Below are 19,299 nucleotides of genomic sequence, written 5' to 3'. Positions count from 1 at the left end.
CTCAGAGGGCAGTTTTACACACTGCTTGTGTCGATGGGGTAGCACAGCTGAGATTTGGCTGGATGGGACTTGGATCACAGGGATTGGTTTCTGACCCAGCTGGGTTTGTTCTGCTCTGGTTCCAGGTGAGGAACAGCAAAGCCAGTGGCTACTGCTTGGACCAGGGAGCCGAAGAGGATGACAAAGCAATCCTGTATCCATGCCATGGAATGTCCTCTCAGGTAAGTGGTTCAAATCTCATCATCAGCGAGAAACCTTTAACTTGAAGAATTTTCAGAAGAAACAAAAGGTCATTTGGTGCTTTCGAGTTTGGCACTGCATTCCTGAGTTGCAAAGGCAAATATGTGGCTTTACTCCAGTCTTTTTGGGCGCCCTTTCCAAGGTTGTTCAGCCCGTGAATCTATGCATTGAAGAGGCCAGTTAGGAAAAGAGAAGAATCGTGTTAATTTGTTTAAATAACAGGGATCCACTGAAGATGAATTAATTTAGGTGGTTTGTGTGAGTGAGCAGCTCTTCTTGTTATGCCAGGACTTACTTTAGGAATTGTACCTCTCTAAATCAACTGTTCCTTGGTCCAATAGGCTCCTAGAGAGAAATTATTTAGCAAGCTGCTGGTGTGATTCCCCGGGTAGGCAAAAAGTTAAGCACATATTTAACATCAACATCAAAGGGAGGTAAGAATATCCCCTAAGTTAAGTCTTTTCTAAAATAGGAGATTTCTTTTTTTTTGTCAGTCCCTGTGCATATTATTATTTTCTTACGGATGTCTGAAGATTTTCAAATGACATTTCTTCTTTCCATACTCACGGTGATTTCACTTGTTTTTTAAATATAAATTGGATATTATTTAAATCCAGGACTTGAGCTGCTTCTGAAATGTAATTCTAGTTTCTTTTGAAGTGCCATCTGAATCAAAACTATGTTAATGAACATTCTCCTGTGTAAATAAACTCTGACCTTATCAGACTTAACAATTATCCAGAGTTCAGTGATACATATATTGATTTGGAGTCCTGGCTCGTACATCACCGTGGAAGCAAAGCGAGACAGACAGTAATTCCTGCTGACAAAATGTCCACCTCTGGCAGGATCATTATGGAATATTTGACTGACACTCTCCTAGTAGAGGTGGAAGGAGCAGCCTTTGAGTGAGGTAACAAAATAGCATTGCTTAATTAGATGTAAATTACCTTTTCAAGAAGACTCTTGTTAGAGATGTCAAGGCACTCAGAGAGACTTTACTCTCTTGCTCCATTCTAATTCTGACCAGAAAGCAGCAAATTTAAGTCCTTCCAGAAAGTCCCTTAGCAACATCTCATCTCTGTCAGTGTGCTACCACTTAGAAGAGTAATGAAATAAATGGTTCTGATTGTAATTTGTTTTGCAGTTTAAGTTCTTAACCTACTTGTTTTCCTCCATGATTTCTGTTTCATAGAATATGCTTTGACTTCTAGAAGAAAATAGATGAGAGCTTAAGTTACTGTGAATTTATTTGAAAGGAAGGATGACATGCCCACCTTCTCCTGACTAACTTTTGATAATTTGGGAGTATAAGGGAGCTCACCTCTCAGCAGCCAGCTCTGACCAATTTTATCCATTAAGGATCAAGTAATTTTCCTTTTAGTAAGATATGAATACATTGCCCAGTAAATTATGGCTTTTGGATTTTGAGTCCTAGACTAAACATGGGGCAGATCTCAAGTGCAGTTAACAGTATACAAAGTATTTACTGCCCAGGAATTTGAAGTTGGATAGTGACAGTTAAATCACTGCTGGCTCGTTTCTGCTACAGGTCTTCAGGTTCCTGTCTCTGTGAAATTTTCTGGAAAAGCCTGAAAAGCTGATTTTAGACTTTACCTTGAAGCCACAGGCTAGAGCCCTTTTGTTACTAGCACTGTATAAACACATAAAAAGAGAAGGTCACTCTTCCCAAACCCTTAAAATCCAAAGCATCCCCTGTGTCTAAGAACTATCAGAGTATGGGGAAGGCAAAAAGTTAATCTGCTAAATCATCCTGCAGCAGTTTCCATTTCCCTTTAAAACAAACAAATGAACAAAAAAAAAAAAACAGGAAAAAAGTTTTCATTCTGCAAGAAACACCAAGTAAAGGCAAAGGTGATGGTTTATCTAAGTTGAGTATTTCACAGACAAGCATGGGTTGGAGCCACTCAAATGCAGCCAAGTTAATTAATGATTACACAGCTGGAAAACTTCTATCATCTCACCACAATTTAGAAAATTAATTCAGTGTGAGAACCACAGCTGCACAAACCCTAATCAAGGATATTCAAGCACATTGCATGAAAGGTGTTGACAGCAAGTGTTTTAATATCTTAAATAAACATTTTTAGAGCCCCTCTTCTAATCAGCCTGGGTGAGCATAGTTGTCTGCTGCATTTAGCTTTCCATTTCTGACATTTTTCATCTCAAGCACAGGGCATAAAATACCCCTGCTGAGTCGAGATTTGGGTTATTTGTACACACCTACTGAATATAAATTAATATAAATATGGAACTCGTTTTCCCAGTTGGGTTATCACTGGTGCTTCATGTGTCCTACTGAAGTGAAAGAATCCCCCCATGCAGCTACAGCCTTGTTTGCTTTTCATACTCCTCAGTTGTGACAAGCAGATTACCAGTGATTTTAGAGTACACATGGTTCCACTGAAACAACACGAGTCAGGCGAGTGGTTAAAGAAAACTGAGTTAGGAGGAAGATTACTGTTCATCTGGGATAAAATGTTCTTTTCTTCTACTTCTTGGCCTTCTGTTTCCCTTGGGTATTGCACACCTCTGAATGGTGGTGTCCTGCATTACAATGGCAAACTAAAACCACTCTTCTCCATGAGCAAAATGCCTTTCCCTGTGTGTATTCCAAGATCAGGTCTCACCACGATAAATCACGTCTTGTCAGTGACATCAGCTTTTAAATTTCTTTATTCAGACGGGGACAAAGTCTTTTATGGATGCTCTGGAATGCATTTAGCCTGATTTTACATCAATTTGGTTTGATGAATTTGACTTGAGCTAAGGCAGTGTAAGCTAACAGCCAAGGGTATCCAGACGAGGTTTTGCATCAGTCCAAGTTGATTTGAAAACTCTTTTTACAGAAGAGTAGTGTCCTTTTTATATGTGTTCATTGGATCTGAAGTTTGAGTCTAATCACTTTCAGGAAAAAACTGTTTGCAAATACAGCTGGGAGAAACAGTCCAGGGCTACAGAAGATTAGTAAGAAAGGAATATATTTGGGATCTTGAACTGCCTTGCCTCTGCATGTGTCCTACCTTGTTCAATCACCTGCAAAGCTCAGTGGTTCTGTAGCATTACATGAGACCCTTTTGTTGTAAAACAAATTAAAAACAAACAAACAAACAAGAGTGGGGTTGTGGGGGCAGATACAACCCCCCAAAAATGGAATATGTTGCTCTGAAAGCTTCTTAGAATGGCCCTAAGACATGCAGGTTCTGCAGGACCCTCTGAGAGCACTTTCACAGAGGAAATGCTCAGTGTCTCAGAGTCTGTGTGGAAAGCTGTGGAGCTGATTGTATGGTGTGTGGAAGGAGAGGAGAACTAAATAAAATGGCATCCTAGGATAGAAGGGCCAGGGTGAACAGCCTCCTTCTCCAGCCTCCTCCCTTCCCTTTCACAGGGAGAGAAAGAGGAGGCACTGCAGCTGTGAGAGCAAGGACTGCCCACGTTGGGATCAAGCAGAAAGAAGGGAGAGCTCGATGTTGGGATTCCCGGAGCTCGCAGCTATGCAAACAGATGGGATAAGAGGAGATGAAAGGCTCTACTTAAACTGTTGCTAGAAGGCAGATATTTAACATCTTGCTTGGCAGAGCTATGTGGCTTCCCAGATTTGCATGCAGGTAGTTTCTTCACTTGCAGGAAGCGATGGGTGAGATTCTGGAACAAACATGGAAATTTGGTAACTTGTGATTTGTTGTGTCTTGTGGTGACGAGTATCCTGGAGGCACAGGGTGTTTGGGATTCCTGTATAGCTCGCTGTTTCACTCTCTGTGTCAGCTTTCAACTTGCCTTAACCTGCAGGACTGAAGGGTCATTAAAGATTTCCTTTTGCTTGGAGAACAAGGGTGGGAGAGAGAGGTTAAATTTAGTGTTGAACTCTACCAGGCCCCTCCATGTAACTGTTTCCTGCAAACAGTTATCTGTAATCATTCTGTGCTTTTTTCACTTGACTGTGAATTAGCAGGAATGGATTTTTTGTAAGTCAAATCCTTCAGGTGAAAGCTGCCATTTACTTCCCCCATTGATGCTCCTGGAGGATCACGTTCCACAGGCAGCAGCACTCACTATTTTTGAACCGGGTGAGGTGGTTTGATAAACAACCTTTGACGTCTTTTGCATTCTGCTCAGATTTCTGAATGTTGAAGGGAAAACTCTCCTATCTCCTCATCAGTACAGCAGATGATATCAGGATCAGATCTTGAGTATGTAACAGAGCACTTGGCTTCAGTGTCATTGATGTGGATGCTTCAGCTCTTCTCAGATAAAAAACTGAGCCAAGGTCCATCCCCATGATGTATAAAACTCTGTTTCTGTTCTGCAGCTTGCAGTGGGAGCGTGTGGATACCTAATGATCTCAGCCCATCAGAACCTGCACTAAGTTTTTCTTTTAAATGACTAGGATTTAATATTCCTTAATAAAGGAGATTTTGTCACTTGATTTTGACTGTTTGGCATGATGATCCACAATTCTAACAGAAACTCAGAGGTTGTTTCTTTGTATAGTAGTGACACTTAGGACCAAGTTTGAACACAGCAGGTGTAATTTTCTCACTTCATTGACTGTATCCCAGTTCCTGATTTCTAGTCTACAGTAATAAGCAACTTATTTTAATGCTTGTTTTATTTTCATAGTTTGTGTTGTCTCTAGGAAGTTAAGATATGAAGTCTTTGGAGGGAGATGTTATTAATCATATAGTAGTGTCTTGACCCTGAATTTCTCCTCTGATTTTGCAAAAGCAGGCACTAAAACTTTACTATGTAATATGGTCTAAACTGAGATAATTGTTTGGGTGTGGTTTTTTTAGAATTCTGTTTCATTGCAGGATAAGCCTAATGACTGTTGGAGTAGCCATAAAAACTTAACAGAAAGTACAGATTCAGGAAAATTAAGCCCATGCTGTTCCATTTGTCTGGTCGTTGTATAGACAGCAGCTTCCTGCACAGAGCCATCTCTGACCCTGTCGAGCTGTAACACAGCTGCCACTTTCAATACTGGGGATGGTTTATAACAGTGATAATGTACCTTCCACTTCTAAAGCCTCAGCAAAACTGGTGTGTTCTGCTTTGACAGGCTGCTGTATAACAAAGTCTTTCCCAAGTACGTGGCTACTGTGATGCAAAACTGGTGCAATTCTGGCTGTTGAGATTCTGAAGACAAAGAATATTTGAGACTGTTTTAATGCCAGTACAGAAAACGCTGCTCATCTTAAACCACAGGGAAAACTGTTCCTGTGCTGCAGAACCCGTGGCCAATTATAAACAGTGGTTCTGATTATCTAGAAAAGGCAAAGCCAACAAGGTTGCTGGGTGGTATTTTGGGACTGGAGAAAGACAGTAAAGACTGGAAGATGAACACATTTTGTGGTCAGTGTTTCAGCCATACCTGCAGTTCATTTGAACTCTGCTGAGAGCCCATTAAATACACAGACAGGTTTTACTTAAAAAAAAAAAAAATGGAAGTTTTGTGGCTGTTTTGTTTTTTTTTTCCCCCAGCTCCTTTATATGTGAAAAAAGAAAGTTAATTTGTCTGACCTGGCTGTCCATTCATATTTTGAATTACTTTGCTTGCTTGAGCTTCTTTTACATATGTCCCTCCTATCCTTGCAGTGAAATAAAAACCCCAAAGTGTCTTGCTTTAGTGTGTACAGACAGTGCCTTGACAATGGCACTGTTCACATGGAGCATCCTCATGTGGTTATCCTTTTTGCTTTCTCTGATGTAGGCTCGTTTCTAACTCGCTGCTTCACGTGGCTGCTCTGAACAGAAGTGGCAGGTGGGAAAATGAACACACACTATGTCAAAGAGCATCTGGTCTGGGAGCAAGTAGACCATGCTCTTTTTACCACCAGCAAGAAATGATTATTCACAGCATGATTCTTCTGAGGTTAATAAGGATGGCGGTAGAAAGCTGGACTCTAATTTGAGTTTTTTTGATTGACTCTTAATGATATCTCACCCAGTGGTCAGTGGCATCCAATAAATGGCAGGCACTGCTGACCTTCCTTCCCTTTCTTGTTAAGTAATTTCAGCCCTATAACAGCAGTGAGATCAGACAGGCAGTGAATTTCCTGGGTGGTAATTGCATTTCTGTGGTGGCTCAGATCTTCACCCCGCAGCATCCAGACTCACAGCACACAAGCCACGTGGCTGACTCCTCTTTGCAGTCTTCTGGCACCTGGGTGCTGCACTTCTACAGTAAGAAGGGCAAAATATTGTGCTGGTTTAATGACTCTGCATTTAAACACAGAAGTGAGAAGTAGATAAGTCTGATTTGACATACTGGCCTGCTGCCAAATCAGCATCGTGCATTTTTACTTTAATGTGCTTCACAGTAAACTGAAATATCAGTGTCATTCTTTATTATGTAGGCCTGAAGCATATGTTAGCAAATTTGCTGCCATTTCCCCTGTGATTTCTTTTTCCCCCTCATATTTTTGGATCCTGGTTGCGCAGTGGGATTTTTTTCGGTGACGTTTATTTACAAAAAACTAATTAGACTTGTTGCTCTCCATAGCCTCTAACAGAGCTCTTAAGGACAAACTGCACAGCAAAATTGACACCGTGTCCTTGTTAAATCAGCTCCTGCTGAGTGGGCATGATTTACATATTGATTACTTCACTCTCTTGATTGCCCTTTTCGCAGGGAAACAGTGGGCAGGGAACGGTGGGGGAGCAGAGGTGTGAAATGAAAGGAGGGAATGCTGTGTGCTAGGGGACACCCTGTTGGTTAAACAGGGGTCCCAAGCTTTGCCCCAGGTGGGGACAGACCCCACGTGCAGCAGGACAAAGGGCTCCTCACCACCTCTGACTTTCCTTTCTCCCCCAGCTCGTCAGGTACAGCTCCGAGGGGGTCCTGCAGTTGGGGCCCTTGGGCTCCACCGCCTTCCTGCCCGACTCCAAATGCCTGGTTGACGATGGGAAGGGCAGGACACCGACCCTGAAGAAGTGTGAAGATGTCCTGAGGCCAGCACAGAGGTTCTGGGATTTCACACAGGTATGGAAGAGCTCAGGGAGCCTTGCAGAGAATTATGTTCTAGAGGATATTCAATAAAAAACAAGGAGGTCTCTAGAGGACAATACTAGGAATTCCCCCATATGCCTTTTAGAAATAGTTAAATATGTTTTCCATGGTTCGTGTGCTACCCAGGAATAATATTACTATTATTATTATTATCATCATCATCACCACCATTATTATTATTATCATCATTATTATTATTATTATTATTTTTATTATTATTATTCCTAGGAATTCTTTTATTAGGAGGAGGAATTTTGGAGTATGCTTTCCAGGAATTTTTAGTTATCCTGGATTGGAATATTCTCAATTTCTGTATTGATTGTCAAGATTGTGCTTGTAATTTTTTTTATTATTTTTTTTTTTTAGTGTCTACGAATTTTTGTTTCTAGAACTTTTTCTGGCACCTTTCCAGAAACTTTTAGATCTGGAGTTTTCAAATAATTTTTAGGACTTTCAAAAGTGTTATTACAGTTTCTGGGATTTCCTGTATCTTGAGCTCTGTAGGGATTCACTAGTGGTTTTTAGAGATTTTCTAGTAATTTGGGGGGTATTTTTCCAGTGATTCTTAAATCTAGAATTACCAAGTTGTTTTGGTACTTTATATGTATTAGCTAGCTTCTCCTAGGAATTTCTAGCACTTTCTAAGGGCTTTTATCCCTTGATATATATGGAAATCTCCAGGCATTTTATCATGCTTTCTACAGATTTGCAGATCTAGCACTGTTTTTCTTCTAGACTTTTCACCTTCCCTGTTCCTTCTTCTAATCCTTTGGTCTTTTCTCTTGCTCCTTATTTTTTTTCCAGAATGGCCCAATCATCAGCAGAGACACTGGCCGCTGTCTAGAAGTGGAAATGTCGAAGGATGCGAATTTTGGGCTCAGATTAGTTGTACAGAGGTGCTCGGGGCAGAAATGGATGATCAGGAACTGGATAAAACACGGCAGACACTGACTGCTGGGGCTGGGCTGCCCCTCCTGCTGTTGTCCCTTGCTCAGTGTGCCATACCTTGCAAGGCATTTGTCTTAAAGCAAATTAGTTTGAACAGATCTTGGCTCTCCAGAGTCCTCCTCAGTCGGGCATTGAAAGGAAAGAAAGAAGGAGAACAAAAAGCAGACACACACATGCCCTGTTTGACTCTTCCTTGCTCCAGTAGATGATGTGGGAAGCTTAACAAGAGTTTTCTGTTGATTTGGAAATCTTGTGAAGATCAGAACACGACAGGGAAGCGGATTCCTTAAGCTCTCCTAGAGGAATTAACAGACAGATCTTTCTGTGATGAGTTCAAAGGAGAGATCCCAATACTGCCTCATAAAGAGAGTTCTCTGATGGGTAGCTTTTTAGCTTTAAGTTTTTTGACTGGTGCACAACTCCTATGGTGAATAATCATGTGCCTTTTTTATTGTACTTCGTATAAAAGAGGACTGGAAAAATCCTACCTTTTCAGCATGTCTGGTTCATTGTACTAAACAAGAAGATCTGTAAATAACACTGGAGATATAATATAATATATGATGCATTTCGAGGTTGATTGTTTAGGAGTCTCTGTTTCTAGAGAGAGACTGTTCCGCAAATGTTTACAGGTGGTTCTCAACCTTCAAGCTGCTGAAAAGCAGCATTTTTAGAGACCTCTTCTAGATAGACACAGGTAAATGTTGAATAGGTAAAATAGCCACACGCTCCGTTATATTGCCACGTTCTACATTTGTTGGCTGTGAAGGCATCACAATATAGCACTTGCATATTTAACTCTTCCGAGGCAGTAAATGTCCTGCTGGAGGGATGGATTTCAAGAGGCCTCTGTTGGCCCCCAAGCCCCGGGCAGGTGAGTGTGAGGTTCCCTTCCTGCCATGCTGTGCATGCAGGTGCCCTGCTGTGCTGTTCCAGGGGCTGCCTGGAAGCTGGATACTCGCTGCTTCCGAAAATGAGTCGAGTGGCTTCGGTGCCACCCGTGGAATTTAAAAACGTGAATCTTTCGTTTCGTTCCCCATCCCGTGGAAATGTCAAATGTGAGCAAACACGCTTTGTGAGCACCGTCTGGACAAGGTTCCTGAGCAAGCCAGCAAAGGCTTTCCAGTATTTGAAAAACAAACACAAACCTAGTGATAAGAAGGCAAATTAGAGCAGCAGGTAGGGAGCATATATAAATACCGTTACTCTGAAATACGAATATTTTACTGTAGTTGACCCATTGACAGCATCTTTGTGAACCTGAATTTAATAATGTATCCAGTGGTTCCTGCAGGATGTGTGCACAGGTAGCCAGAGCAGTGACAAGGTCTTACCCCAAAGGCTGTCAGAGTTGATGGCCACTGTTGACATCAGTGGGTTTTGGCTGTGGGTCCGTGTCAGGCAGATTTTCAGTGCAGATTTTCAGTACAGCAGATTCAGTCATACGTGAAGGAGACACACAGATGGGATCTGTTAATTTCGCTGTTTAATATTTTATAGAACTTTAAAAAACAAAATTGCTTTGTTTTTCCTGAGCCAGGTAATTGCAGTCACTGCAGTGCTGTTGAGTCCTGGTGATCTGTTCCTTGAATAGCTTTTGCCATCCCTATTTCAAGGCATGCTGAACAAAATCGAATGGAAACAAAGTTAATTTTTCAAGGGCACGATATGTAATAAAATATTTACTTTTAACATGCAAAATCCATCAGTTCTTGTCAACTCTTGGTTAGTATGTGGAAAGCATATCACTGTATTTTGCCCTGATTTTATTTCTGAAACACAGCATGCAAGATGCAACACAAAGCCAGTTCTCCTGGAGTTTATTTGTGGCTAATTGCTGAGCTCTATTTATGTCGTGTGGGCCTGTTTAAGCATGAATATATATAAAAGAATAATTCTGGGTGAGATTCTAGATATAAAAATACTTCAACCTCTGTGTTTACGGTTAGTTGAACACAACCTTTTGAACAGTGTAATAAGACCTGCAGGGAGAATAGCATCTTTAATAAATCAAGGAATATGGTATAAAATCACGGACAATCTCAGTATTCAAGCCTTCCTGCAGGTCTGAACCAGGTAGGAAGCTTCAGGCTAAATATAGATTGGGAACAGCTGCCCTGCATTTAACCTCCTCATGTTGACTGTAGACAATTTAAAATTGCAGTTACCGTCCGTGGAGCAGCTGTTGAAAGCTTTGCACAGGAGTGTGTTTGCAAGTGGCTTCTCATCTTCTGTCCAGACACAGTTGCCCCATTTTAAATTGTATGAAAGCTGTATTCTCCTTTTGTTTGCTCTGATGGAGTTTTGCTCCTTGAGGGAGGTGAGAAGGCAAAAGAAGGGAAAGATGATTTTACCAGGTGAGCTTTTTGGGGAGTTACAGCTCATTCACACCATTTTTAATCTTCCCAGTGAGTAAGTGCCAACTATATTATATGAACAAGGCTGGAAGTTGAAAGTAATTATATATCAGTGTGACTAGTAAATGCCTAACTCTAAGAGTTAGGGTAGAAGAAGGAAAGCAGATTTTTGTGATAGATAAGTGGCTCTGAGATTTACAGACTAATATAAAAAAATTCAGATAACTCTTAAAGGTGGAGTCAGTATTTTCTGTGATTGTCATTTTTTTTAAGATTTGCTGAAATAATTTCTTATATTTGCAAAGCACATCTGTTGGATTATTTTTACTTTAGTCTTTATCTGTATGAACCACTGCTTTGGCTGTGGTATTAACATGGTGACTCTGCATGTGAGAGGGTCTTAAATATTCTCTCATCAAAGGAATAATAATAATAAAAATCCTTGAGTATTATCTGTTTTAACCAAAGTCTATGGTTCTTTTGTCAATATTTTACCCCTTAGTATTATCTGAAATCCTGCTTAATGTTGTGCAGATTTTCAGTGTTGTTTCCCACAGTGTAGCAGTTCTAGATATTGAAAAGTATTTAATGTAGTGCAATATGCCTTGTAGAGAAAACTCTGATCAAAGTCTTCATTTGCAATTTTGTTTGATTTGGGAGATTATGGAGCTAAATACAAGGTCATAGGACAGAAGAATAGAAGGTGAGAAAGAACATCAAGCCTGGCACATTGTTGTCAAAGGCAAAGCAGTAAAATTAGACTTTTCTGAGCATGTCAGAGTCCCTAAAATTTAGCTTGAGTCCTGTGGTAAAAAAACCTCTTTCTCCTTTGAGAACTATAAACTGTTTTCCAAGCTGGATTTTACTTTTGGCTTGATTAAAGCTACTTGTTCCTCAGCCAAAATTTTCCTCTAGTTTTGCTGGCTCACTGGTTCCTAAGGAACAATAACTTCCAGTGGAAGCAACTAAGAGAAAAAGAACTAAAGATGTTTTGGGAGCACCCAATGGATTCCCTTGCAATTGTTTAAGATCTGTATTGTGCTCACCCATGAGAACTCTTCAGGGCTCTTCCACATCCAAAAAGCCAAACTCAGGTTCCATAGAAGTGATCTAAAACCAAAACATGGAAACAAAACAACAGGTCTTCATACGTATTGGAACGTGTTGAGCTTTCTATCTCATTTCAGTGAATAATTTGGGGCTCAGTGTGTCTGAAGATGAGGCTTTCACAGTCCTTTGTTTATATTCCTTTTCATCAGCCTGCTCCTTTTTAAAAACTGTGGTCTAGTAGATGAAAATCTCACTTGCCATGTGACAAGGGGTGTAATCTGTCTGACACAGGACAGCTGCAGGTTTAAGTGCTTAAGCCAGAGCTAATAAGATTTAATGAAATAGCACCAGCCCTAATCTGTTCTTTAGATCAATTACACAGCATGTAATTCCTTCAGCATCCAGGATTCATTTGAGATGGTTCATTAACAGACATGCAGAAGCACATTATGGCCTGTTTAGGGATCCAGTGAGTTGGGTTGTAGGAAGAACTTTAATAGAAGTTGTGGTTCAGAGGCACTTTGGCATATTATCCTCCAGTTAGGACACAAATAGCTTTGGTTTTTTGTGAAAGGCTTGAGCAGGAAGAACAACTGTCAGAATTCACTTGACTGAAGATGTTTCTAACAATGATGTTCCATTTCTGGCTGCTGCTGTTTTGACTCTCTGCTTCTTAGTGCTGATCAAAGCCCGTGGCAGAGGTCATGCCACAGATCAAAGATGGTATTGCAGTTTAGAAGGTCTATAACAAGCTGGACAGAAACCAAGGAATTATCAGGTCTTCACATGTCTCTAGATCTGCATGTCACCACAGTAAACTTAATATTGTGTTCTCTTTGGAAAGAATCCCAAACTTAATAAATGTGTGTATTGCTTCATCAGGAAGAGCTGTTCAAGAGACCAGCCATACAATTTGATATTCTTTTCCTGTGTGTGACATTAGTGGACTTAAGATGAGAGCTCTAATTACTGAATAGATGGAAAATACCTTAAGTGGCACCATGGTCTACTGAAGTGTGTGCATCACACATTTATAGCTTCCTGTGTGGTAACCAGGATGTTCTTCAAACACTAAGGCATTGAGTGTGTTCTGCCAGAGATGGAGTCTGCTCACCTAGGGAACTAAGGGAACTCAAGGAATAAATACTGAAATTATACAGTTAATAATTATCAGTGAATGTGGCACAAAGTGCATAAAAATTTACATCTTCTCCAAAATGTAATTAATTAGTTTCAGATACTTTCTTAACAATAACTGTGTTCCTATAAAGATGTGGGATGCTTGTGCTGTGTGAAGATTTCTGCTGTGTCTTTACAATGCCCCAGCCATCAATGACATTAGAAGGAGAGATATACAGTGACTTTAGTACATTATAATGGATTTCAGAATGGTTTCACAAATACATTGACTTATATGACAAAACCATTAATGACTTGTAACTAAAGGTGTTGAGTTGAGAGGTTGTCCTAAGTAAAAACAATGTTTCTTTGTCCAAGAATGCTTACTTAAAAAATACCCAGTGAAGCAATATATGGCAACCTGCTTTTGAAGAAGTTAATTTCTGAATCAAGAGCATTCTTCAAAAACGTGTAGAAGCACTGGTTACTTTTCATAGCATTACAGTTTCCTGTTGGCCACCAACAAGTGTTGTGCAGTTTTCAAACTCTTTGTAATGTTTAATTAAGAAAAAACAAATAATGCAGCAACTAGAATGCAAGTTGTGACTGCGAATAATTTTTCATTATGTGGCACATCATCAAATCAATTTGTATTCACACTCGAAAAGTTAATAAATTACTATGCATTTTACTGCTGACATGAGCTGCATGTTTTATCATTGTACGTTGGGACAGTTGTATCAAAATTCAAAGTTGTCACACAAAGGAAAACGAGAAGAGCAAAGCATATGTGCATTTTAAAATTTAAATTGCACATAATCTGTTCTGAAAGGTAGTCAGCCCGTTTCTGAGAAGAGCACAGCAGACTGTGAGCTGTTCTGAAGCAGATGAGCTCTGTGCATGTCAGAGGAGGCACATCAGAGACTCAGCCCTGGGTGTGCACATCCAAAACTGGGCTGGTGACAGTACAGACTACTGTCATACTTCTAACAGAAGTCTACATAGCCTGTCACCTCATCACTGAAAACAGTCAATAATTGATGGTTAGAAGAATGAAATAAGACACAGGGAAAATGTGGAATGATCCTTTCATTTTGTCTCTCCCCCTAATTTCTCAAGGTAAGGACATCCCAAACCAGAGGCTGTACATACCAACCCAAGCACTAGATTTAGCAACAAAAGTGGGCCTCTATGTATCTAATCCACTTACACCTCTGGATGCCACAACATCCTGCTGTAATAAATAGCACAATTGCTGCGAGTCAGCATTGCTGCCTTTCATTCCATAGGATGCCCTGTAGTTCTCTTATGGTGAAAAACTGAATAACTGCTGCCAGCTCTTTTTTAACACCCTTCTTAGTTCGACCTCTGTCATCCTGTTCTAAAATATGTTTCTGAACTGAGTGTCTTGCTTTCTTAGTGTCACTGGCAAATAACTTTGTAACTGTGCAAGCAGATGCTCTGTGTCATCCCTGGGACTGGGTGACAGCAGGGTGAGAACCGATCGGGTTCCTGAGCTGCTCCCGTGGTATAAAACATACATGGCTGGTTTTAACATTGATTTGGGATCTCAGCCAAGCTGTATCTCCTCTGTTAGTGTGTGTGACAAAGTGTGCAGTTTGTGATCAAAGAGCACAGAGCATTTGAGAAGGGATGCATTCATTCGTTCTGCGAGGAAGAGCTCCCTGCCCCACTGCTCCTGCTGGGAGGAGGCTGGGACATGTTGCCATATTCCTGGCTCTCTTGCACCCCTCTGGTTCAGCAGAATGCAGTGAGGAAGACCTGAGTGCACCAGCTTTCTCCTTCCCCGTTTCTCCAAGGGCAGTGCCAGCCCCAGTGGGAGACCATCCGCTGTGACTGCCTGGTTCACCCAGGGGAGGTGGGGCTGGCTGTAGGCTTCAGGTGGGTAACATTACAACCAGCCTCAGGAGGAGTGGCCTGGCACAGCCTAGGCAAATTTATCTCCATCTCCAGGATGAGTCTATTTTAGGGTGAGGCATTTCCTCCTAACTCCATGCTGAGGGCTCTGCGTAGGGACGCCGCTCTGTTCCAAGCCAAGGCATTCTGTAGACTCAGCTTCCTGTTATCATCAAGCCAACATTTCTTGGAAGGAGAAACCTCACCTTTAAAGGTACCATATGCTTGCTAGAATGAATGGTTTGTGAATAATATCCAGCAAAATTAGGTTCATATAAATATTTTTTCAACAGTTCTGCATCTGACAATGGTTGCTCTGCAGAAGTTATCCCAAATCTCAGATTTTTCACTGTGAAGAATGTATTCCGTGGATGTAGCCACCCTTCTCCTTTTTTTTGTTCAATAAATCTTCATGAATCAACTGTGAATCATTAATATGTGCCTGTAACTGAGCAATGAGTGACAGTGATAATGATTTTTCAGCCTGTACGTGGCTGGCTTGGCCAGTTTTTGTTTGGTTTTGGCTGTGTGTTGTCACTGCAATGTCACTGAGCACCTGCATTAGTTAGAGTTGCCTTTGCATCCTGTCTGGGGCCAATCTGGAAAAGCAGGAACTTACACTCAGCAGTTCACCCAGGGATAAGTCCCTGGGTTCTTCACGTGAATAACTGAGCTCCAATAAAGAAATTTTAATCAGGATTCAGGAAAGGTTTTTCTGCTTTTGCAGTTTATTACAGTGAAATCTGCCTAGTCTGTTGACAGAGCTCCAAAACACACAGGTCAGTGCTGTGGTGTGTTAGCAAGGAAACATTTGCCAAAACCTATTGAAATTCCCCGTGCACTTCAAGCACTGGCATTGTGTACAGAAACTGCTGCCACCTATCAGCAAGGAGGAGGAAATGAAGCAGTAAAATGACGTGTTTAAACTGAATAAATGGCTCCTTTCATTGCAAAGCTGCTTGTTTTGTGTTAAAAAGCAATTAGCAAGATGCTGGGCCTGTTCAGGATGATTCTGGGTTAGTGAGGTGCTGACCTGGCCACTCTCATCCTGCAGGGGAGGTCTGGGTTAGACAAGCCCTGGGTGCTCTGGCCTTGCTGGCCAAAGGTTGGGTTATGGGGTGAGAATCTGCATCATGGGGTGCAAATTCAAGTCAAAGCAGATCAGCTGAGGTCCAGCTCACCAAAGGAAAGTAGATAAATATTTTTGTGAATCTGAACCTAAATAACTTTGGCTCCAGTTTTCCTCCTTTTGGATGGTATAAGTCATTTTGGGTCTCTCTTGAGAGCAGAGTGTAGGCTCATTAAAGTGACACAGGTGTTTTGAAAATGTTTTCCCTTGTTTTTTGGAAAGGTACATTGTGGATGATAACCCTGTTGGAGTTTTGGTTGTTTTTTTTTAAATACTCAGAATACATCCAGCATGTCCAAGTCATGTTTTTTTCCCTCACAATCTCAAACTATCATAATACTGAGACTCAGGCTGCTGCATTGTGCCTTCTTTTTCTGAACAGAAATGAAGTTCAAAGCTCCAGTGGGCTCCTGAGGGGCAGTGAGGGATTTGTGTTGTGTTCAGCCTTATCAGAAAAAAAGTCAGGACACTTTTCATCTCTTAGGAACCTGCTTTCTGTTTTGATCCTGGAGCCAAAGCTCCTTTCTTAAGTCTGAATCAGAGACCCTTTTTGCTATCCATCAGACCAGGGTGACACGAGGCTTTTCTCCTTCTTTATACCAGGGTTTAGTAGAAGGGGACTCTGTGTAACTATTAAACCTATTCAAAACCTTAGAATTCTAATTTTTTTGAAGCAAATTTTTAATTTCTTTGCCTGAACACGAGTCCAAAAAAAAAGAACTTCTAGGTTATTTTTCTTTTTTTCTCTTTTCCTATAAAATGCATTGATAAGTGCATGTGTGATGAATTTAGTCTGAGGTAAACCCAGCATCAAATCTGTGTCTGACAGAATTGTTCTTTCGCACACCAGCTAAAGATTTAGCTCAAGCAAGTAGAAAAATGCTGGCTGCTTAGAAAAATTGTGCTCCTCATCAGTTAATTTATTCCAGGCCTGAGGACTTCATGAAAATCTGGAGGTCTAATGTGCCATGTATACATATAGTGTGTGTATTAATAAAAGACATTCTGAAAGCTCATCTTCCTCCTCTTGTTAGAGTGCTAATGTTCTGTATAAATGTCACTGTGACGTGTCACAGAGCTTTCATGTCACATAGAAACCAAACAGCAGAAGAGCATCAGCACCATCATAATAGTGGAAAAGGAGATGAGAAGTAGTGAGTGACTGGATTTAAACTATTTTAAGTGTATTTTTACAGTCTGCAACTCCACTATCCATCCTTCCCTCCCTTCCCCAAGGTGAGACTCCTGCTGCCAGAACTGAGAAGTTCTGTTCTAGTAGTGTTTTGTTGTACCTTATCACATAAAACGAATGTTTTTCCAAAAGCTTTCTTACATGAAGGCAGTGAAGTAAATCTAATCTCTTAACGTTTAGCCCAGGCTCACAGAAGGGCAAAGAGGACTCACTTTGGCTTGGATGGCATTTATGGTCTGCAGGCAGCTCATGGATGGGAAAAGGCAGCACGCTGTTCTCTGTAGGGTATACGATCTGAAACAATTTTATCAGAACTGCTAGATAGAGATCTTAATAAGCTGGAGTTAAACAACTGGGGTTTTTTATCTTAGAGGCAAAAAAAAAAATAAAAGAAACAGTCCATTTAAAATTCACCATATGCACAGCAACTTGCAGTTAGTAATTAAATTCTCACAACATCTTTCCACAGTGCCAGGCAGAGCATATTGGCTTAGGTTGGCCTGGTTGTCGAGCGTGAACCAAAATGATTTCTAACAGCAATCAAATACATTTTGAAGCGTGCTCATAAAAAATGCTAGCTCAGAGGCTCAAAGCAATAATGATTCATGTATTAGCAAATGAACCTGTCCTTTGTAAGCTAGGCCCTGAAATGTAATAAGGGATCGGTTCAAGGAAAGAAAGGAGTGTATTTATTAAGATGCTGAGAGGTAATATTTTGTGATGGGAGTTTGGGGTGACATCTGTTCATCATCTGTGGAGTAGCTTTGGATTGAGGTGTTGGACTGGCCTCTAGAAGCCAGTCTCTGTCAAGGATGCCTTTATGAAATCTATGTCCACAGAGGGATTTAGGAAATGTATGTGCCAGAATCCCTCTGTCCCATGGTGGTACCCAAGGTAGGCTCTTTGGTCCATGTGTGAGCCAGACTGGGAAGAGAAGGTAAAAACAGCTGTCCTGTATCTCCTGTGCTGGGAGGATGAACCCCTCTGGTCAGGAAAGGCCTGTGTGTGAGACCTGGGAGGTTTCAGATAAATAATGCAGCTCCTTTCCACTACAAATTCTGGAGGTGTCCAAAGAACACTCTGAGGAGATCGTGAATTTACAAAAAGTAATAATAATCTCCTCTGGAGCCTAACGACATGAGCATGGCCAGACACCTCCTTTCTTCCCTGTTTTGACCATGAAAGAGGGGTCACATTCTCCCTTCCCTTGAATGCTCATCATGCTGGTCCTGGCACTCAGGCCGGAGTTCTGACTCGGTGAGTCACAGAAACGTGGGGTCCTGGGAGGCCCCTGGGCTGGGCTCAGCCATCATTTATTCCTGTGCTCTCAGGCAGAGCACCAACAGTAAGAAAACAGGAACCAGAGAGGAGAAGCAGCGTGGAAAAAGAATCAGTAAGGACTCGGGTATTTTATGGGAGAAGAAAAGTCTTAAATAAATATCTGCACAGAACTCCCACTCCATGAATCTGAGATGATGGTCCATTTTATCCTACTGGTTTTAATTTGTTGCCCAAGGCCACTCAGCTACTGGCATTTAGTGAATCAGGGATGAAGGGGACAGCAGTACAGCTTGCAGACTTCAGAGAGCTGTGACCTTTCCAAGCTCCACATATAAAATCTGCCGATCTCACTTACGGCGAGCGAACAAGTCCGGGCGCCGCAGGCAGAAACCACAAACCCCACCACTGCCACCATCTGCAGAATCAACACCTCATTAAACCCAGCCACAGCCTGCCCTCGGGTTGTGGGACAGGGCTGTGCCCCAAGGTTTGGGGAGGTTATGGCTTGAACCCCACCAGGGAGCCACGAGCGCTTGGAAACCGGGGCTCCGATAAGAGGCTGCTCAGGGCTTTCATTAAAACAGGCTCTGCTTATTCTCCATGGGGTGTGGGCTAGAGCAGTCCTAATGCACTTCATACACTGAATTCACTTTTCTAGCATTCAGATATGTTTGTTTTCCTTTCTAAAGCTTGTGTGTGTCTCTGTTCCTAATGCTGTTTTAAAGCCTCGGGTGTAATATCCCCGTCGTTCCCCTGCAGTCACATCCACGTTCCCACAGGTGTTTTGGATGCAAAGCAACCTTTAGTCATGTAAAGCTTGAGAAAATAAAATCAAGTTCTTCCTGAATTTCTTCCCTCTCCCAAAATGTTCATGATGGTTTCAAACTGTGAGACAGCAACCTGATACTGGCAGAGCCTGGAATTTTCTCGCATGAGGTGCTGCTGGGAGATATGAGGTGCTGCTGGGAGATATGAGGCAGAGATTTAATCAGGACAAGGGGCAGCTATCAGAACAGACTGCCATGCTCAGAAAACC

The 19,299-nt window shown here is 41.5% G+C and overlaps 1 protein-coding gene across 2 annotated transcripts in view; it reads left to right on the top strand.

Annotated features, from left to right (window-relative positions):
- Positions 1 to 13,442, top strand: part of GALNT9 (polypeptide N-acetylgalactosaminyltransferase 9) — a 135,535-nt gene extending 122,093 nt beyond the window's left edge. For both annotated transcript variants that reach the window (XM_027732985.2, XM_039378902.1), the window contains exons 9-11: positions 126 to 221; positions 7,076 to 7,243; positions 8,075 to 13,442. In XM_027732985.2, the coding sequence (XP_027588786.1) occupies positions 126 to 221; positions 7,076 to 7,243; positions 8,075 to 8,221 (411 nt within the window). In that variant the 3' untranslated portion in view covers positions 8,222 to 13,442. The remainder of the gene's footprint in view (positions 1 to 125; positions 222 to 7,075; positions 7,244 to 8,074) is intronic.
- Positions 13,443 to 19,299: the final 5,857 nt, after the last annotated feature.

This window comes from Pipra filicauda, unplaced genomic scaffold (genome assembly GCF_003945595.2).
Source record: "Pipra filicauda isolate LSUMZ 115617 unplaced genomic scaffold, ASM394559v2 scaffold14_size4853619_pilon, whole genome shotgun sequence".
Lineage (NCBI taxonomy): Eukaryota > Metazoa > Chordata > Aves > Passeriformes > Pipridae > Pipra > Pipra filicauda.
Note: the sequence above shows the minus strand (reverse complement) of the source record. Positions and strands in the feature narration are given on the sequence as shown.